The sequence below is a fragment of the Bubalus bubalis genome, chromosome 8, assembly GCF_019923935.1.
Source record: "Bubalus bubalis isolate 160015118507 breed Murrah chromosome 8, NDDB_SH_1, whole genome shotgun sequence".
NCBI lineage: Eukaryota > Metazoa > Chordata > Mammalia > Artiodactyla > Bovidae > Bubalus > Bubalus bubalis.
This window is the reverse complement of record NC_059164.1, coordinates 109,735,020-109,757,939: the sequence shown is the minus strand read 5'-3', so window position 1 is coordinate 109,757,939 and position 22,920 is coordinate 109,735,020. Positions and strand designations below refer to the sequence as shown.

The window sequence follows — 22,920 nt, the reverse complement described above, 5'->3', positions numbered from 1 at the left end:
AAAAAACTATTTTAAAAAAATAATTAGGAATATACAAGCATTTTCTAACCATTAAAAAACATTTTTTAAGAGAAAGAAAAACGGTTTACAAGTCAATTTGTAATATGTTACTATCCTGAAAATTGGAGAAGGAAATGGCAACCCATTCCAGTGTTCTTGCCTGGAGAATCCCAGGGACGGGGAAGCCTGGTGGGCTTCCGTCTATGGGGTTGCACAGAGTCGGACATGACTGAAAGCGACTTAGCAACAAAGCAACTATCCTGCAAAACAGTAATAGTATATAAAGAAAGCACTCACTATTAATACTCCAATTTCCTATATATATACATTCAAAGCTGGTAATAGAATTTCCTAAGCAAAACTAAATGCAGCTTCTTAGAAAGACCTGTTGGAATTTCTTACTGAATGTAATGTTTAATGGACTTTTGATAAGAAATGCTTATATAGAATCCTTCCTTTCTCTCTAACAGATTGTACAGAAGAAATCTGAAAATACCTTGGAAAGTATGCAAATTAGAGTTTGTAGAATATGTAAATGGAAAATTTTTCTTTGGCAATTTTACCAACCTGCACATATTTTCCTTTTATATTGGAAAGAAAATTCTAAATAGAAGGAAATGGCATTGTGGATAAAGTGTAAAGGATTCTATAATGCTTTAGTATCATCAAAGAGCAATAAGAAGGCTTGACTAGTTTAGCACATTTATTTAATAGCAACTCACATATATGAGTATTAAATAGTCAGATAAACTCTTCTTCAGAAGTCTCTTAAGAATCATTCTCATTCCACAGTATGAGATTGATGACTTTAAAATCCTGTGAGACTGTTGTAATTTCTTATTTGCATGACCCATTCTTCACTTATTTTAACATTATCATCCAATGGTCATAAAATAATTCAGAATCTCCACAGGGGCATTTAACAAAAATATAATAAAATTGATCATGGTTGTCCATTTCTGCAACCATAGAAAGAATAACCATTGACATTTGTTAAAAACAGTACTAAACTGATTGAATGGACATTACACTGCATTCTCCTCAGGTAACCAATTTTTTTAGGAAAGGATAGTTAAAGTAACCTTAAAACATCATCAGCTTTGAAATCTTTTTACTCTAAAACTTTACATCAGATAAGGTGTTGTCTATTAAAAAAAAACATCCAATCTTATCTATGTGAGAAATCTCTTTTAATTGCAGTATACATTATGTTAAACAGTTAGATTAAAAGAGATATCTAATTACCATTTTTAATAAATTTAAGGTTTCCCTGATAGCTCAATTGGTAAAGAATCTGCCTGCAATGTAGGAGACCCTGGTTCCATTTCTGAGTTGGGAAGATCCCTTGGAGAAGGGATAGGCTACACAATCCAGTATTCTTGGGCTTCCCTTTGTGGCTCACCTGGTAATAAATTTAAGTCAAGTATATTTTTGGTTGAGATCTGTAAGTGCTAAACTTTAATTACTTAATGCATGTTAAGACATAAGTTCAAAAGTACTCAAGAACTTTTAAGAAACAATGAATTTTATCTTTTACAAAACACCAAAGCAATGAACTATTTTTCATACTAGCAAGGAAAAAACACTTCTTCAAAGATTTTTTGGGTTTTATTGGCCACGCTTTGATTACTGTGGGATTTTAGCCCCCCAACCAGGGTTCGAACTGGGGCCCCCAGCAGTTTTAGTGGAGTCCTAACCACTGGACCACCCAGGAATTCCCTGTCATAGATTATTAAAGTAATGTAAACTTTATTGCAGGTTCATTGGCATTTAAGTATATTTTGCAACATTTAGCTTGTGTCTCAAATTTGTTTTGATTTATAAAATTTTATAATTAACTCACCATAGTTTTATCTACAAATAATCATTCATTGCTTATCATGTTCTTAGTTTTAATGAGAAGTACATGATTTGAAAGGAAGAAACAAACATAAACATCAGAAAAGCAAAAAACTATAGAAATACACACTTTATCACCATCAGAAAAAATTGAGAGTCCTCTATGTAGATGAATTAATAGCTTACCTTCACAATTTGTGATATTTTCACTGAAAGACCTTGTCTCCCTGACTCAACCTCTGGCATTTTATATAACTCAGAAAAAAGTACAAGTCATGCTGGAAAATGTCACCCTTCTTAGTTGTTTGACCTCATGTCTCTGTATTTAGTCAAAATGAGACCCTCCTTTACTGCTAACTGGGTTTTCCAGATGGTGCTAGATCTGCGAATGTTGGAGACAGAAGAGACATGGGTTCAATCCTTGGATCGGGAAGACTCCCTGGAGCAGGAAATTGCAATCTGCTCCAGTATTCTTGCCTGGAAAACTCCATGGACAGTGGAGCCTGGTAGGCTACAGTACATGGGGCCAAAAAGAGTCGAACATGACTGAATGACTGAGCACACACTTACTGCCAGTTATCTGGTAAATGAAGTCCTAATATCACTGCATTTTAGCAACCATCTTGAGGGCAGCCATCGTTAGAGCAGACATATTTAGGGCAGCCATCTTTATAAACTGTCTGAGTGAATTATAAACATCACTATGAACAAAGCTAGTGGAAGTGATGGAATTCCAGTTGAGCTATTTCAAATCCTAAAAGATGATGATGTGAAAGTGCTGCACTCAATATGCCAGCAAATTTGGAAAACTCAGCAGTGGCCACAGGACTGGAAAAGGTCAGTTTTCATTCCAATTCCAAAGAAAAGCAGTGCTAGAGAATGCTCCAACTACCACATAGTTGCACTCATCTCATCCCCTAGCAAAGTAATGCACAAAATTCTCCAAGTTAGGCTTAAAACCTATATGAATCATGAACTTTCAGATGTTCAAGCTGGATTTAGAAAGGGCAGAGGAACAAGAGATCAAATTGCCAACATCTGTTGGATCATCAAAAAAGCAAGAGAGTTCCAGAAAAACGTCTACTTCTGTTTTATTATGTCAATGTCTTTGACTGTGTGGATCACAACAAACTGTGGAAAATTTGTCAAGAGATGGGAAAACCAGACCACCTGACCTGCCTCCTGAGAAATCTGTATGCAGGTCAGGAAGTAGCAGTTAGAACTGGACATGAAACAACAGACTGTTCCCAAAGTGGGAAAGGAGTTCGTCAAGGTTGTATATTGTCACCCTGCTTATTTAACTTCTATGCAGAGTACATCATGTGAAATGCCAGGATGGATGAAGCACAAGCTGGAATCAAGATTGCTGGGAGAAATATCAATAACCTCAGATATGCAGATGACACCACCCTTATGGCAGAAAGTAATAAACTCAAAGAGCCTCTTGATGAAAGTGAAAGAGGAGAGTGAAAAAGCTGGCTTAAACCTCAACATTCAGAAAACTAAGATAAAGGCATCTGGTCCCATCAGTTCAGTTCAGTTCAGTTGCTCAGTCATGTCCGACTCTTTGTGACCCCATGGACTGCAGCACAATAGGCCTCTGTGTCCATAACAAACTCCTGGAGTTTACTCAAACTCATGCCCATTGAGTCGGTGATGCCCTTCTCCTCCCTTCTTAAATCTTTCTCAGCATCAGGGTCTTTTCAAATGAGTCAGGTCTTTGCATCAGGTGACCAAAGTATTGGAGTTTCAGCTTCCACATCAGTCCTTCCAATAAACACTCAGGACTGATCTTCTTTAGGATTGACTGGTTGGATCTCCTTGCAGTCCAAGTGACTCTCAAGAGTCTTCTCCAACACCACAGTTCAAAAGCATCAGTTCTTCAGCACTCAGCTTTGTTTATAGTCCAACTCTCACATCCATGCATGACTACTGGAAAAACCACAGCTTTGATTAGATGGACCTTTGTTGGCAAAGTAATGTCTGTGCTTTTTAATATGCTGTCAGGTCACCATCACTTCATGGCAAATAGATGGGGAAACAGTGGAAACAATGACAGACTTTATTTTCTTGGGCTCCAAAAACACTGCAAATGGTGACTGTAGCCATGAAATCAAAAGATGCTTGATCCTTGGAAGAAAAGCTATGACCAACCTATACAGCGTATTAAAAAGCAGAGACATTACCCTGCCAAAAAAGATCTGTCTAGTCAAAGCTATGGTTTTTCCAGTAGTCATGTATGGATGTGAAAGTTGGACTATAAACAAAGCTGAGCGCCCAAGAATTGATGCTTTTGAATTGTGGTGTTGGAGAAAACTCTTAAGAGCCCCTTGGACTGCAAGGAGATCCAAACAGTCAATCCTCAAGGAAATCAGTCCTAAATATTCATTGGAACGAGCAATGTTGAAGATCAAACTCCAATACTTTGGCCACCTGATGTGAAGAACTGACACATTTGAAAAGACCCTGATCCTGGGAAATACTGAAGGTGGTAGGAGAAGGGAACGACAGAGGATGACATGGTTGGATGGCATCACCTACCAAATGGACATGAGTGTGAGCAAGTTTTGGGAGCTGATGATGGACAGGGAAGCCTGCTGTGCTGCAGTCCATAGAGTTGCAAAGAGTCGGACACAACTGAGTGACTGGACTGAACTGAACTGAACTAGTCCATTATGATAGGAGAGGATTTAACAGTTTCTCAATTTTGGAATGAAAACTTGACAGAAACATAAATCTGAAAGATAGTTTGGAGTCTGGCTGCAGCTCTTCAAATAACTGTAGTTTAGAGAGAAAATAATGATTGATCTTCTGGAAAAGCTTGTGATCTGAGCCTTAATTGTCTACTCCCAGTTAGCTGGTTTGTGTAGTCACTTGGTCAGTATCTCTCTCTTTCTGCTCAACTTTAAGGAAGCTCCTTTCTAATTTTCTGTTTTGCCATTGTTTTTCACAATAGACCTCCTCCATGCCCATTTGGTAGCAGTGGTGTTAGTCACTCAGACTCTTTGCAATCCCACCAACTGTAGCCCACCTGGCTCCTCTGTCCATGGGAGTGTCCAGACAAGAATACTAGAATGGATTGCCATTCCCTTCTCCAGAGGATCTTCTCAACCCAGGGATTGAACCTGGGTCTCCTGCATTACAGGCAGATTCTTTACCATTTGAGCTATAGGAAAGACCTTCATGACCATCTTACCTACAGGCTGAAAACCAATCTACAATAGGGTTCTCAGTGCTAACTATACATTAGAATGACTGGGGGAGCTTTAAAATCTCAATGCCTAGGTTTCATCTTAGACCATCTAATTTCAAATCTCTGGAAATGAGACCCAAACATCCATGTTTTAAATCTTTATAGGTTATTCCATTGTGTATGCAGGGTTGAAAACCACTTTGTTAAAAATATAAATTACACCTGTTATTTAAACTTAGCTTAATTGTGAGATGAAGACTTTCCATGAAGAGAAATTTTCCTCCTTACTTGCTTCCTACAATTTACACATCCCAATATACAAATCTTCTTGCCATGTAATCAAGGCTTAATAGAACTTATTTCTAAAGGACTACTCTGGCATATGTGCTTTTTATTATCAGAGTATTATATCCTTATTTCACATGAAAGTTATGATCATGGACAACTGCTGTGGAAATGACCACCTACTCAAGTTCAGAGCACTAGACTCTGCCTGCTCACAAAAATTACTTAAGAGTTTTAAACTATAACCTTTCTGGGAGTGGGCCCTGATCAGGTCAAAAATCCCCAGCATTCTGTCTAATATATAAATTAAAAACAAATTCCTCCCATTCCTCCTTCTCCTCCTCCCACCTCATCCTTTTTGTATCTTATTGATGATTTTACTTGATTTTGGTTATGACTGCCTTAAAAAAATAAAATAGATCCCTTAAAATTTAGTATTTTATAACATATATAATTAATTTATATGTTGTGAATATTTGATTGAATACACACAACTTTCCAATTTAATTAATATAGTTTTAAGAGTAAATGTATTATACTACCTTTTTTCCTCAGAATAAAAAAAAATAATAAAATGCCTACAGATCTGTAATAGGGGTTTAAACTACCATTATGTGTATTTTCTTTGCTATATCACTGCTCCTACTCCTCTAAATTATTTCTTTATAATTTCAATATTTTACTCAAATTGAAGATCTCTGTTCCTAAAAAATATCAGAGTCATTAATATAAAATACTACTTACATGATTCTAATTTAATTTGCCTGGGTGGGCCTGGCATTCATATACTTTAAATTCTTCTCAGGCAACTCAAAAGCATGGCTCAGATTGAGACTCATTGCCCTAAGCCTTGGATAGAAACTGCAGCCTAAAGAAACATTCTTCAACCAACAAGAATGTATGAATAAACAGCCTCTTGGTGATTTTTAATACATAAATACAGACAAGTACACACACCTTAGAGTGAGGACTAGTAATATTTTAAAATATTTAAAATTGAGAAGGGGATGCTCATCATGGTGTCTAATGTACTCCAAAGCTATGGCTGGTCTATTTGCTTTTTCTTTAAAACTATTTTTCTACCTTATTGTCCTCCTCATACATACGGTCAGTAGCTACGGAGTGGTTCTAAACCCCTTCATGATGACATCGGCTCCTCGAGACTAGCAGAAAACCTTTCATAAAATGAGCATTTAATTGTATTGAACTCCCCGTTCACCAAAATCTAATAGATTGACCTTCCCCCACTGCCTCTTTGGAGCAGTCTCTCAGAGCTATCTGAGGTGCTGCGTCCCAGGCTGGAGCCTCATTTTGCCCCAAATAAAAGTTAACTCGCGGCTCTCAAGTTGTGAATCTTTTTCAGTTGGCAGAGGCAAATAAATTTTTTTGTTTTTTCCTTCTATTTACTTAATTCTCAGTTCAGAATTTGCATAGTTTGTTCATTGCAGATCTGTGCTACAAACTAAAATACAGTTACTTAAAACATTGTGCTTAAAGAATTCTATTATTAAAGTATTTACCTATTTTTTTTTTGTTTTCAGGTTTCAACACAGTTTTATTGGGTGGTCTTATTGTCTGTGAAATACACCAGAGGTTGGGGGAGGAGACACCCATTGCATTGACTTTGCAAGATAAGGGGTTTTCATCACTAAGAAAAGGCTTGGGGTGGGGGAGGGTAGGGCATTCTGGGTTTGGTTTCATTTTCCCATCTTCTTTTGCTTTGCTCACATTTCTTTTCTCTCTCAGAAAGTACCAGAGGACGCACACACACGGAAACAAAAATAGCAAGATCAGTCTCCAACCACTTCACTCCCAAGCCCTTCCCCAGACTGTACCAGGGATGGGAGGAGTCAGATAGCTACTCCTCAGCCAAAGAACACACCAGAACCCACTACCTTTTTCAAATATCTGCAAACTCAATTCTGTGTCTTTTTCTGACAGTGACTCACCCAGATATTCCCATCTTGATGGTAGGGTTTCCAGTTTCTCCCAGTGTCACTGTACAGCATGCGATATTGGGTCACCCAGTCGGAGCTGCTGTATCTGCCTTGAGTCGCTATGGCACTGAGCTGCTTCCGGTTGCCAAAGTTAACCTGAAGCCACTGATAATGGTCACTGTCTGATGGAGACCATCCCCCAGCACCTGAATAAGGCAGAGACAAGAGGAGGGAAATAGGTATTTAATGTTGAACTTCTACAATTGACAATGGATCATTCTACATCTTTTAATTGGCGTTGGAAGTACTATATTTCACAGATACATTATCAAGCGTCCTTTATAGATGCCACAGGGATTTCGACTAATATTCTTCTAGCAGGGTAACATTGACACTCTGACCCCTTTATGGTGTAATTATGTGCTCATTTTCTCCTGAGCAAATGTCTTCATAATTCCTCAATTAGATCTTATTAGTACATGTCAAACTCTAATTGGCTGAGGCTTGATCAATTTACCATGAATTCTTCAACTAAAAATCACTAGGAAAAGATATGTAGCAATCTAACATTTCCTCATGTAAAGATTTATCTTTAAGTAGATCATAAATGAAACAAAATGCAACCATACACACTCTAAAATATATATTTACTTTAGAAAGTTCAGGGTTGAAAAAACACTACTAGGTCTCAAGACGAGGCCTCATCTTACATCGACTCCTGAGACCTAAAATATACAGTAAATTAGTCAATATGCTCATTAACACTTAAGAGCCATACAACCAATGACTCTAGATGAACACATTTCTAGGAAAATCATAGAGTCACTAGATGAAGTGAAGCTTCTTTTGGTAAAATAAAGTAAACGACTGGCAAAGAGTAAGAATGTGAAAATATCCATTAGAGAAACAGCACTAACCTAGAACAAAAAGACTCCTAATTTATAACACTATGTGAAATAACTATGATTGCACATAAATAGATTACAGAAAATATGGCATGATGCTCAGTTCTAAGAAGCAATATAACTTTTTGAGTGAGTTTGATTACTAATGGTAGTAAATAATAGGAAAATAGTCAACAAATTATCTAATGTACAGTATATGAGAACACATGCCTCACTCTTCAAATAAGGAATTTAAAAGCTGACAATAAAATAATTTATTTTATGAAGTCTATGCTAATAAAGATCATTTTGAAAATCATCACTGATATATCACTCATATAATGATATTTACAGGGCTTATTTCTGTTCTCAACTATGATGGAATAGCTCTCCCACCACAAAGAATTACAAATCCAACAACATGTATAGGATTATACTTTTAGGAGATTAGACAAGACACTGTACTGTACTCTGATTCATGAGATAAAATAAACAAATGAGGTGAGCCCTGCCAGCTTCCTGGCTTTCTTCATGGTGCACTTTCCAGACCATGGCATTAAAGAATATTCTGGACAGATGCAGAAGCATCTCTGAATTGAAGGCAGAGCAGAATGAAGGCTCTCGAGGAATCCAGAATTCGTAGGACAGAGTATCAGGGATGGGGCAGCTGTGCAGAGAGGAAGCTTTGGGAATGTCCATTGGGTCACCAGTGAGTATCTTCACTTCAGACTTTGGATGAATGCTAAGCTGTGTATTTGCAGACTAAGACTCAACAAGACAAAGAGAAGTGAGATCTGAAATGAACAACAGCCAGAAGATGCACAGTCCTGGGAGTAGTTTGATTTCAGACTGGACAAGATTGAGAGTATTTGAGCAACCTTATGCATTCAACCCTAGGAGAAGGCAATGGCACCCCACTCCAGTACTCTTGCCTGGAAAATCCCATGGGTGGAGGAGCTCGGTAGGCTGTGGTCCATGGGGTCTCTAAAAGTCGGACACGACTGAGCAACTTCACTTTCACTTTTCACTTTCATGCATTGGAGAAGTAAATGGCAACCCACTCCAGAATTCTTGCATGGAGAATCCCAGGGACGGGGAGCCTGGTGGGCTGCCGTCTATGGGGTTGCACAGAGTTGGACATGACTGAAGCGACTTAGCAGCAGCAGGCATTCAACAGAGATCTCAGAAAGGGAGCAGAATAATTTTATCCTAAAATAAGGATTCTAATTCTAATCCTACTCTGAGTGAGTGAGTGAAGTCACTCAATCATGTCTGACTCTTTGCAACCCCATGGACTGTAGACTACCAGGCTCCACAGTCCATGGGATTTTCCAGGGAAGAGGACTGGAGTGGGTTGCCATTTCCTTCTCCAGAGGATCTTCCTGACCCAGGGATCAAACCCAGGTCTCCTGCATTGTAGGCAGACACTTTACCATCTGAGCCACCAGAGAAGCCAATTCTACTCAGAATACATCTGAAAAAAGGTTGGTAATAAGTCTGAAAAGGATCATTCTGATCCACAAATGAATTAACCCCTTGGTTGAATGAAACTCAACACTCCCTTACGGAGACCGTGGAAGTTTATTTTTTCATGAGATTTCCATGAAAATATGAAAGAGACTCAACAACATAGAGTCCATAATGTCCAGTAAAAACTTTTTTTTTAATATTAGATATTTAGGTAAGCAGTAAAATATGACTCATAACCAGAGAAAAGTCAGTCAGTGGTAATAGACACAGATGATGAAATTAACATAGCACAACTTTACAAGAGAGATTATAAATTAGTTGTCTTACTTGAACAAGAATGTATAAATATTGAAGAAACAAATATGAAACCTTAATGGAGAAAAGAAGCAACAAAGGAAAACAACATGGGAGTTTTGGGACTAGAAATTATATCTGAAATAAAACATTTACTAGATGAGCTTAACAGCAGATTAGAAACTGAGAAGAAAATAGTGCATGCTAACTCCCCTCAGTCCTGTCTGACTCTTTGCACCTCCATAGACTATAGACTACCAGGCTCCTATCTCCATGGGGTTCTCCAGGCAAGAATACTGGAGTGGGTTGTCATTTCCTTCTCCAAGGAATCTTCCCAACCCGGGGATCAAGCCCGCCTCTCTTATGTCCCTGCACTGGCAGGCTCTTGACCACTAGCACCATCAAACTGAGAAGAAAATAGTAGTGTACTCAACTATAGGGTCAGATAAACCATTCAGGCCTAAGCTCACAGCGGGTAATATGGCTTAATAAGGAACAGTAGTCCAGTAACCTGTAGGATAACATTAAATGTCTTAACAATCATGCAAATGGAGTATGAAAAGCAGAAAGGGTAGAGACTGAGGCAGGAAAAAAAAATACATTTGAGGAAATAATAGTTGAAAAATACAAGCCTAAATATCTGAGAAATTCACTGAAGACCAGGAAGAGTAAATACAAAGAAAAATACACCAAGGCACACCATAAATAATTGCTTAAAAAACCATGCTAAAGAGAAAATCTTAAAAGTGTTCAGAGGGCAATAACATCTTAACAACAGCAGTGCGAGCCAGTGAACAAAGAAATGAAGTGATGAAAAGAAAAGAAAAATAAAGTGTCACTGTAAAATTATACATCTAGCAAAAATACCCTTCAAACATGAAAGCAACATAATGATACTTAGGACAAATGCTGAGAAAAGTTATCATCAATAAGCACGTTGTATAAGAAATGGAAATTTTTCAGCTCCAGGGAAACCTGGCCATGCTGAAATCACATGAAGAAACAAATGCTGAAAATGGTAAACGTGTCAGTAAATACGAAATATTTGTTAATGCTTTTAAAATTTCTTTAGAAGATAATTGCTTGGAACAAAATAGCAACAATGAATAAGAGGGTTTATAACAAATGTAGACGTAAAATGTTTGATTACCATAGCACAAAGGATAGGAGGCAAGGAACAAGTGTACTGTACTGAGTTTCTTTTACTACATTTGAAATGATACGGTATTACTTGGAAGTAGTAAACCCTAGATCAAGGGTCTGCAAACTTTTTCTCTAAGGTTTAAACACTGAGTATTTTAGGCTTTGCAGACCATGCTACCTACGTCTATAACTACTAAACTCTGCTACTGTAGCATGAAGCAGCCACAGAAGATCCAGAAACAAGAGCGTGACTGTGATTCAATCAAATTTTATTAATAAAGACAGGAGGCTGGCCAGAGAGCTGTAATGTGTTAACCTCTGCTCAAAATCAACTTCTCTTTTACATCTGTGCATTTCACTATATCTAAATTATACTTCCAAAAACATTTTGAAATGCTCCATCTATATAAAGTGTGTGTGTTTAGTTTACATGTATGCTATCTATAGAACGTGTGTATAACCACCTCACAACTACCTTCTCAGTCTTCATTCCCCTATTTATTCAAACTACACTTGTACACGAATGATGTTTCTATAAGGCAGATCTAATCATAGTTAATCCTAGTTCAATATTTTTCTTTTTTTTATTTTTTTAAATTTTATTTTACTTTTAAACTTTACCTAATTGTATTAGTTTGCCAAATATCAAAATGAATCCGCCACAGGTATACATGTGTTCCCCATCCTCAACCCCATCCTGAACCTGAGTTCAATATTTTTCAACTGATCCTCATTACCTCCAGAAATAAATGGTCCACGCCTTCACAAACAAAAGACTCACGTGGAACACACCCTCTATACCTTCCCAGATCCTCCCTCAACTTATTATGATACTCCCTCAAAATATTATTTCTCCTTCAAGGATCAGGCAGTTCACTCCAAATATTACTTCTGCAATGGGTGCTGTGATTTGCCATTTTGCTTCTAATATATGACTGGAGGACTTATTCTTTCAGATATTTACACTGCTGCTGGAAGACCAAATGTAGCTGTGATTCCCCTCAGGAATTCCCTGGGTTAAAAAAGAGGCATTTTATACAAGGTCATGCCCCTTCCTAGGGTTATGCAGATGTAACAATGGGCTATCTAGGGGCTGCTGCTGCTAAATCACTTTAGTCGTGTCCGACTCTGTGCGACCCCATAGACAGCAGCCCACCAGGCTCCCCCGTCCCTGGGATTCTCCAGGCAAGAGCACTGGAGTGGGTTGCCATTTCCTTCTCCAGTGCAGGAAAGTGAAAAGTGAGAGTGAATTCGCTCAATAGTGTCTGACTCCTAGTGACCCCATGGACTGCAGCCTACCAGGCTCCTCCATCCATGGGATTTTCCAGGCAAGAGTACTGGAGTGGGTTGCCATTGCCTTCTCCAATCCAGGGGCTAGAAATGGTCAATACCATTGTCCCAACTGGGGAAAACTATAAATAGTCACCACAGTCTGGTCTCAGAGCTCCCTGAGAAATTGGAAGTTGAAGCTTCCATGGAGACTGTATCACATGCTGACTACTGCCTCTGCCTATTTCTATTTCCTCCCCTTCCCTTACCCCAGTTTTCATCCTGAAGGTACTGCCTACAAAATCTGCACTTCTCTGACTCATAATTTTTATCCTGGGAAATCCAGTCTGCAATATTTTTTGGAATCACTTTCCTTATAACCTGCATATGAGTTTGTTTTCCCAGCTTTGCACTTCATTTGCTATTTCTATGCTTTCTTCCTTTTTGTAGTATTTAACATTTCCAATAGCCATATGTCATCCATGTGTTGATTTTCCCAAGAATTCTGCAAAAATTTGGAAGAGCCATAGATTAATTTTGGGGTCTTTCTGGTGGCTCAGACAGTAAAGAATCTGCCTGCAATGAACGAGACCCAGGTTTGATCCTTGGGTGGGGAAGATCCCTTGGAGAAGAGGATGGCTCAGTTCAGCTCAGTTGTTCGGTCATGTCTGAAACTTTGTGACCCCATGGACTGCAGCACATTCAGCCTTCCCTGTCCATCACAAACTCCCGGAGCTTACTCAGACTCATGTCCATCGAGTCAGTGATGCCATCAAACCATCTCATCCTCTGTCATCCCCTTCTCCTCTTGCCTTCAATGTTTCCCAGCATCAGGGTCTTTTCCAATAAATCAGTACTTCACATCAATATTGGGGTTTCAGCTTCAACATCAGTCCTTCCAATGAATATTCAGGACTGATTTCCTTTAGGATGGACTGGTTGGATCTCCTTGCATTCTAAGGGACTCTCAGGAGTCTTCTCCAACACAGTTCAAAATAATCAATTCTTCAGTGCTCAGCTATCTTTATAGTCCAACTCTCACATCCATACATGACTACTAGAAAAACCATAGCTTTGACTAGACAGATCTTTGTTGGCAGGTTAATGTCTCTGCTTTTTAATTTACTGTCTAGGTTGGTCATAACTTTTCTTCCAAGGAATAAGTGTCTTTCAGTTTGTTTATGGTCCAACTCTCACATCCATACATGACTACTGGAAAAACCATAGCTTTGACTAGATGGACCTTTGTCAGCAAAGTAATGTCTCTGCTTTTCTAATGTGTTGTCTATGTTTGTCATAGCTTTTCTTCCAAGGAGCAAGCATCTTTTGATTTCATGGCTACAGTCACCATCTGCAATGATTTTGGAGCCCAAGAAAATAAAGTCTGTCACTGTTTCCATTGTTTCCCCATCTATTTGCCATGAAGTGATGGGACCAGTTTCTAAGATCTTAGTTTTTTGAATGTTTAGTTTTAAACCAGCTTTTTCACTCTACTCTTTCTCCTCATCAAGAGGCTCTTGAATTCTTCTTCACTTTCTTCTATAAGAGTGGTGTCATCTGCATATCTGACATTATTAATATTTCTCCCAGAAATCTTGATTCCACCTTGTACTTCAACCAGCCTGGCATTTCACCTGATGTAGTCTGCATATAAGTTAAATAAGCAGGATGACAATATACAGCTCAAATGGCAGCCCACTCCAGTCTTCTTGCCTGGAAAATCCCACGGACCATGGAGCCTGGTAGGTTACCATCCATGGGGTCGCAAAGAGTTGGACACGACTGAGTGACTTCACATTCACTTTCTCCCAATTTGGAGCCAGTCCATTGTTGAATGCGTAGAGAATGGATACTCACTCCAATAATCGTGCCTGGAGAATTCTATGGATAGAGGAACCTGGCAGGCTTCAGTCCATAGGGTTGCAAAGAGTTGGACACAACTGAATGACTAATACTTTCACTTTCATATATGAATTTGGGGGATACCAGTATCTAGTCATCAAGAGATAATAAATATATTTGCTTATCTGTTAGATCGTTCCAAACTTTGGAAAAATCCTATACCCAGCTGCATATGAATTTCTCTATATGCATTACTAAAAGCAACAGGATGGTTTCGGTTATTGAAATAAAAAAGCAAGCATTACTGTGAGTAAAATAAGAAACATATGTGCATTTGATTGATGCAATTTAGAATATTTCCTCTAATTTTGCAAAATGAATTTCAGGATAAATTTTCTTAATTTACCTTTTTTTTTTTTTTTTTGCTGTGTTACAATTTTTCAATAAAGAAGCAATTAACAGATAGCTATTAATCTCATTTACCTCATTACTTAAATAAATGAATTTATGGTCAACTTTAAGGGAGGCAAAAGTCTAAAAGCAGTAAAAATGTAAGTTAAAACTTACTCCTTAGCCGAAGGGAATGTGAAGAGACTAGTGATCAACCTCCAGGGGAGGGCAAATGTCAGGCTTTCATGAGAAGCATGGTGGAAAGATCGATGGGAAGTTCTCTGTTTCTCTTTGATCTCTCTCACAATGTAATTTGGGGAAGTTGATTTCTTTGTTCATTTGGCTTGTGAAATGTGTAACCTCTATCGATCTAAGGATTAAGAATGATACCTCTTTCATGACAAAAACCTCAGGAAATGGTATATAAGAGAGCAGAAGGGCTCCCCCAAAACACTATGGAGAATATATGAAAGAGGACAGAAGTGTTTCCCAGTGGATACAGTAATAGCTCAAGAGAACTAAATGGAAAGTCAAAGAGGAGAACAAGAAGGCAAAGATAGTGAGCAGTCATAAACTCTTAGATTCTAAGATGATTTAAGAATAACTTTTATCTAGGAATAACAGAGCCAAATTATCTATTAGGTAGCTAATAAATTGTTACAGTGACTTGAAAGATGTGTCCTTATACAAAACTCCTGCCATTCCCTAAACACTGAGATGCTGTTCCTGCCCTATATTTTCTTTCCTCTCTCTCCATCTTCCTCCACCCCTTCATCTCTCTCTCCTTTTTTTCTCTCTTGAATACACATATTTTCCCCCTCCAGATATGTGTGTGTGTATGTGTGTGTGTGTGTGAACTATAAGATACTCAGCGTTTGCATTCTGGATGTTCACCCCCACTGGGGTTACCTGAGTAAAGAATTATAATAAAAAACTTGGAGAAGTGGAAGAAATCAGCACTCTAAACTAGGAGATAGGTTATAACTGTGATAGCCATTTCCTCTTTGTAATTTGCACCTCTGAGAGCTAACAGAAACAAGAAACTTTGTGTGTGGTTCAAGAGAGGGCATGGAGTTTCTTTCCAGTGATAAATGGCTCTTGCATAAACCTGATGCCTAGGTAAGTGGCTATAACACCACTGGAGACTACAAGCCTCAATTCTAATTTAACAGAAAAAGGTAGAAAAGAATTCAATTAAGGCTAGAACTACCTTTAATAACTGGTTGAGAAATATGTATCAGATGAAAAGGATAAATTGAAAAGGAGACTTGAAGGCCAGATAGCATTATAAGTTCAGGCTGGGAGACCTCCTGCTCTAAACACATAGAATTTTTAGATAAGACAGATAAAAAGAAAATTGAAAAGACATATCCAGGATCAAAAGTATGATAAGCTTCTCCATACACAAGAAATGCAACCAAAATGCAAAGTGGTAAGTAGGACCATAACCAATTCATTCTGGAGTCGGGGCTGAGGACAGACAGAGGGACACTGGGTTCCTGGGGAGTGTTGGTGAATGCACATCCCTGTGTGTGTTACCAAGAGGAAGCCTGGGACAGAGCTGAAAACCAAACGAACCCAGGACTAACTTGCTGTGAAAAGAGACTGAAACAACTGCTTACTGACTTAGAGATGCAGGTAATAGGAGACTGTGTAGTCCAGAGGGTCCCAACCTCCAGAAGCTAATGCCTGATGATCTGAGGTGGAACTGATGCAATAATAATTAGGAATAAAGTGCACATTAAATTTGATGTACTTGAATCACCCCTAAATCATTGCTCCCTCACCGTTGTCTGTGGATAAACTGTCCTCCATGAAACTGGTCCCTACTGCCCCAAAGGTGGGGAACCACTGCCACTTAAGGAATTTGGAAAACAGGCATATCTAAGCCAAGAGAAGGTACCCATTGGCTTGTTGACTGGACTTATGATTCCCTAGTAACACTGGCAGGCAAGAACACAGGGTCCTCCATGTAAAATGTGTTTATGCACTGAGGACTAGGAAGCTGAGGATAAAAATCACCAAATTATAGAGAAGAAAAGGAAAGAGGGTGAGAGACAAACAGCTGACTGCAAAGAACCTAAAAAAAAAAAAAATAGCAAAATCACAGAAAAAATATGCTATAAGTCAGCTAACAAAGTTAAAACGTCAATGCAAATGTCTCCAGATATAATAGCAAGCAAAGAACAGGGGAAATAAAAGGCTCAGGTGCTCAAAAATATAACATAAGTAATGCCATCCATTAAAAACCAGCAGTAATGATCACATCCAAGAGGGAGAAATAAAAGATTTACAGATAGATACTAAAAAGAACTAGATAGTGATCTCAGAAGTAAAACAAGTAGACTTTGACAGGAAAATAACCTCATGAGAGGAATATCCTGAAATTATCTGTGTGTGTTTAGTCACTCAGTCATGTCCGACCCTCTGTGACACTGTAGCCTGCCAGGCTCTGTCCATGGGGATTCTCCAGGCAAGAATCCTGGGGTGGGTTGCCATGCCCTCCTCCAGGGGATCTTCCCAACCCAGGGACCAAACCCAGGTCTCCCACATTTCAAGCAGATTCTTTACCATCTGAGCCACCAGGGAAGCAAAGAATATTGGAGTGGGTAGCCTATCCCTTCTCCAGGAGAACTTCCTGACCCAGGAATCAAACTGGGGTCTCCTGCATTTCAGGTGAGCTATCAGGGAAGCCATTCTATAACCATATAATGGAAGCTATTCAGCAATAAAAAAGAAAGGGCACTGATACATGTTACATCAGTTAAGTACAGTTGCTCAGTTGTGTCTGACTCTTTGTGACCCCATGGACTGCATCATGTCAGCCTTCCCTGTCCATCACCAACTCCCGGAGCTTACTCAAACTCATGTCTATAGAGGTGGTGATGCCTTCCAACCATCTCATCCTCTGTCGTCCCCTTCTCCTCCTGCCTTCAATCTTTCCCAGCATCAGGGTCTTTTCCAAAGAGTCAGTTCTTCGCATCAGATGGCCAAAGTACTGGAGTTTTAGCTTCAGCATCAGTCCTTCCAAAGAATATTCAGGACTGATTTCCTTTAGGATGGACTGGTTGGATCTCCTTGCAGTCCACAGGACTCTCAAGAGTCTTCTCCAACATCACATGTTACATGATCAGTCTCAAAATAACTATGCTGAGTGAAAGAATCCAGAGAGTAAAAGTACATACTGTACAATGCAAATAAAGTTCTAGGAAATGCAAATTGATATACAGGAATAAAAGCAGATCAATAACTGAGTAGGGATGGGGGGCCAGAAGGAGAAGAAAGGAGTTATAAAGTGGAAAAAGAAAACCTCTTGAGGTGATGGATATATTCATTATATTGATTGTGGTGATGGTTTCATGGCTGTATGCATATATAAAAATGAGCAAATGGCACAATTTAAATAGGTACATTAGTATACATCAGTGATGTGTCAATTAAACTGAAAAATTGTGGGAGTAAAGAGATAAATAGGTTAAAGTGTGAATTTCAGTGATAAGACTTGAAGTTCTAGAATAAAACAAAGGCACAGAATATAAACATTTGAAGAAGTAATGACTGATTATTTTTTTCAAAATTAAAACAACAAAAAAAGATACCCCTCAAAAATTAAAAGATTCTCTGAAAATTGTAAAGCATACACGAAATGGGCATATTATGAAAAGTATGCAATGAGATACAAATGAAAGCTGCTCTAAAATAGTAAGATTGATGAATTGTGACATTTAGAATGTAAAATTCAAGTATATAAATTGTGAATTATCTCACTGATAAAGAAAAAAGTGATGTCTTAAGAAGTGATAAAATCTGCTTGCTAATGACTTCAGATTTTATTTACAGTGGGAACAGCTAGAACGTGTGGCATATGACCTACCTATGAGAAGGCTATACTTATTAAGATATACTTAATCTACACAATTAAGATCATGGCATCCAGTCCCATCACTTCATGGTAAATAGATGGGGAAGCAATGGAAACAGTGACAGATTTTATTTTCTTAGGCTCCAAAATCACTGTAGATTGTGACTGCAGCCATGGAATTAAAAGACACTTGGTCCTTGGAAGAAAAGCTATGACCAACATAGACAGCAGAGACATTATTTTGCTGATACAAGTCTGTCTAGTCAAAGCTATAGTTTTTCCAGCAGTCATGTACGGGTGTGAGATTTGGACCATAAAGAAGGCTGAGCACCAACGAACTGATGCTTTCAAACTATGATGTTGGAGAAGAGAGTCCTTTGGACTGCAAGGAGATCAAACCACTCAGTCAATTCTAAAGGAAATCTATCTTGAACATTCATTAGAAGGAATGATACTGAAGCTGAAGCTCCAATACTTTGGCCATCAGATGAGAAGAGCTGACTCATTAGAAAAGACACTGATGCTGGGAAAGGTTGAAGGCAGGAGGAGAAAGGGACCATAGAGGACGAGATGGTTGTATGGCATCACCAACTCAATGAACATGAGTTTGAACAAATTCCAGGAGACAGTGAAGGACAGGGAAGCCTGGCATGCTGCAGTGCACGGGGCCGCATAGAGTAGGACATGACTGAGCGACTGAACAACAGCAAAATGAGAAGTAGTGTAAATAATCAAGTATGGACAACCAAGTGTAGACACTTCTTGATTGGAAGTAGCCGGAAAAGAGAACCTTGGCCATCTATTAATGTTTGTCATGAGCTAGAGAAGGAAAAACAGCCATACTACCATCATTCCTAAAATATGGAATAAACTGATAAAATAATGCTAAAATCAAAGTGTAAAAGTTAACTTTGAAACAAAACAAAATAAAAAAAAAAAGACATGATTTCTATCAGAGTACAGGAAGTTATCCCCAGAGACAAATTAGGATGTAATTAAAGAACTATAGATGCTTTAACATTTTGAAACATTCAGATTATATCTCAAAGGACTGGTATTACTCATAAAAGTAATGTTAGCTTCCTTGAATACTTATCAAAGGAGCTGCCAGAAAAGTAGAGGTAACTAAAAACAAACACAAACCAATAACATCCCCCTTAAAAAAAAAATACATTTTCTAAACAAAGACTTGGAAACAATAGACAAGAAGAGTGGTGGTGGTGATGGTGGTGGTGGTTTAGTCGCCAAGTCCTGTCTGATTCTTGTGACCATATGGACTGTAGCCTACTTGGCTACAGTCCATGGGATTTCCCAGGCAAGAATACTGGAATGGGTTGTCATTTCCTTCTCCAATAGACAAGAAGGTTCTTCTTTAAAATCTGGTGTGTGAGTTATGAACATTTAGAATAAAAGTGAAAAGTGGGGAGTTATTCATACCAAAAAGTGGGGAGTTATTGATACCGGGGGTGGTGGTGGTGGGTTATAAGGATTTCCTGTTTTGATCATGTTCCTCTTTAACATGAGACATTAAATTTCACAGCTGTATCTTCTAGTTAACTTTTGCAAAGCATTTTGGCAATATTCTGTTAAGTATAAAATAGTAAAATGTGGTCTGGGAAATATTTTTGGTAAATTCAAAAATGGTTAATAATTATGCCTCAAATACATTGATTAATGACTATGTCAGTTTGAAGAGAGGTCCTAATGATGAGCGACAAGCTTTGGTCTTGTATGCTGTCATTTTTAATATTTTTATTATCTAAGGCATGGAAAACATGCTTATGAAATTTGTCAATTACATAAAGCTGGAAAAGAGACCTAATACTGTAACTAGCTGAATTATGATGTTAAATGTTCTTGACTGGCTGGAAATCTGAGCCTCTCCTAGCAAAATTTATTTTAGCATCAGTAATAACCTAAAATGCCCATTTTGAACAAATGCATTATCAACTTTATTATTAAGGTATATAATGCTTATAAATAATTATGCAACCTTAATTTACTTTATCACTGACTCAGTGGACATGAGTTGTTGAGCAATCTCCAGGTGATAGTGAAGGACAGGAAAGCCTGGCGTGCTGCAGTTCATGGGGTTGCAAGAGTCAAACATGACTTTGTGACTGAACAACAACAATTTACTTTATGGGTAATGCAGTGTTAAAATTATGGCATCTATGATACTATATTTACACTATTGCTTCAAAAATTTTTGATACAATTTTAATTAAGTCTTTGCACATAAATAAGAACCTAGGAATTATCACACAATGAACCCAACCATACCATCACCACCCAGATCTATAAAGAAACCACTGCCAGCAACACAGGCGCTCTTACTACGTCCTTTTCCAAACACAGTCACGTCTCTTCCTCAATGAACTGCCCCAGAGATTCATCCATGTGGTTGTGTTTAGCTGTTGATTCCTCATTTCCTTGTTGTCTAGCATTACATTATGTAGTATACAGCTCTTTATTGATCAAGTCTAGGGTATTGTTGAACATGTGTATATTTCCAGTTTGAAGTTGTTATAAATGATGCTGCTATTAACATCCGTGCTCATGTCTTTCACCACTTCTTTGTGGTTTTCTCTTGGATACATGCCCAGGAAGAGAATTGTGAGTCCAGAAACTTTTGTATATATATTTTTAAAAATTCTATTTATTTTTTCAGCTGTGTAGGGTCTTAATTGTGGCATGTGGGATATTTTTCACTGTGGTGCATAGGCTTAGTTGTTCTGTGGCATGTGGGATCTTAACTCTCTGACCACAGATCAAACCCACATTCCCCCTCATTGCAAGACAGATTCTGAACCACCGCACCACTAGGGAAATTCCATGTTTTTTAAATTTAATCAATTTCGCCAAAATTTTAAAAAGTAGTTGAACTGATACACCGATCAGAGGGATGTATGGGGAGGGAGGAGGGAGGAGGGTTCAGGATGGGGAACACATGTATACCTGTGGCGGATTCATTTTGCTATTTGGCAAAACTAATACAATTATGTAAAGTTTAAAAATAAAATAAGATTAAAAAAAAAAAAAGTTTCTGCTATTCCAAATCCTTGCCACAACTTGGTGTAGTTAGCCTTCTTTTTTGTTGTTGTTTTCTAGCAAAACAACAGTTTGTTTGCAGTCTTGCAGGTTTGACTTGTATTTTCTTGGTAACCACTTTCATTCTGTTGATAGCAAGACTCATTATAAAACTATTGTAAACTAAGACAAAATGTTATTAGTGCAAATAGGCCATATAAACAAAACATAGATTCCCTAAAATAAAACTACATGTATACATGTGTATGCTGCTGCTGCTGCTGCTAAGTCGCTTCAGTTGTGTCCAACTCTGTGCGACCCCATAGACGGCAGCCCACCAGGCTCCCCCGTCCCTGGGATTCTCCAGGCAAGAACACTGGAGTGGGCTGCCATTTCCTTCTCCAATGCATGAAAGTGAAAAGTGAAAGTGAAGTCGCTCAGTCGTGTCCGACTCCTAGCGACCCCATGGACTGCAGCCCAGCAGGCCCCTCTGTCCATGGGATTTTCCAGGCAAGAGTACTGGAGTGGGGTGCCATTGCCTTCTCCGATACATGTGTATACTAGCGTGTAAATTGTGACAAAGGTAGCATAGGAAAATAGTAGAGAATAAAGGTATTTTTTCAATAATAAATTCAGGATCAATTGGATATCCATGTGTAAAAAAGTGAAAGGTGGCCTTGCCTTATAGTATACTGAGATCAAGGTAAAAATGTGTAGCTTTAATTGTGAAAAGTAGAACACCAAAGCTTATAGAACTTGATTTAAGAGAATAACATCATATTCTTGGGGTTGGGAATGATTTCTTAAACAGAAATAAAATCATTAGCTATAAAGGGAAAGATGCATAAATTAGGTTATATTAAAATTAGAAATTATTATCAAAAGACACTAATAAAAGAGTGAAATGGCTAACCATGGATTTGGGGCAGCATATTTTCAAACATCACTGACTCAATGGACATGAGTTTGAACAAACTCTGGGAGATGGTGAAGGACAGGGAAACGTGGTGTGCTGCAGTCCATGAGGTCATGAAGTGTCGGACATGACTGAGTGACTAAACAGCACATTTCCAAACATGTAAGCAAGGAAAATGCTCATATCCAAATGGTAGGGTGCGCCAGTGGCTAGGGATCTGCCTTGTAATGGAGGGGGCGCTTGTTCAATTCCTGGTCGGGGAAATACCATCCCACATGTGCAGGGCATCTACTGAGGCTGGGTGCTGCATAAAGATCCTGTGTGCCACACCTGAAACCCAGTGCAGCCAGATAAATAAATATTTAAAAACACAACAAAATGTATAAACAAGGCCTGCAAATCAATAAGACATATTCAGACTTCCCAATTTTAAAAATGGATGAGGAACTTTAACAGGCAGTTCCCAAAAAAGGACTATACGTTACAAAACATATAAAAAGTTGCTCAACTTCAAGGGCTCGACATTTTTAGAAAACAATTTAAAAACTAAGAATATTCAAAGAGAG

The 22,920-nt window shown here is 38.4% G+C and overlaps 1 protein-coding gene across 1 annotated transcript in view; it reads right to left on the bottom strand.

Annotated features, from left to right (window-relative positions):
• The window catches only part of CNTNAP2 (contactin associated protein 2), a 2,308,807-nt gene that overhangs the window by 1,540,987 nt on the left and 744,900 nt on the right, over window positions 1-22,920 (bottom strand). The window contains exon 3 of the mRNA XM_025292067.3: window positions 7,267-7,460. Coding sequence (XP_025147852.3) covers window positions 7,267-7,460 — 194 coding nt within the window. The remainder of the gene's footprint in view (window positions 1-7,266; window positions 7,461-22,920) is intronic.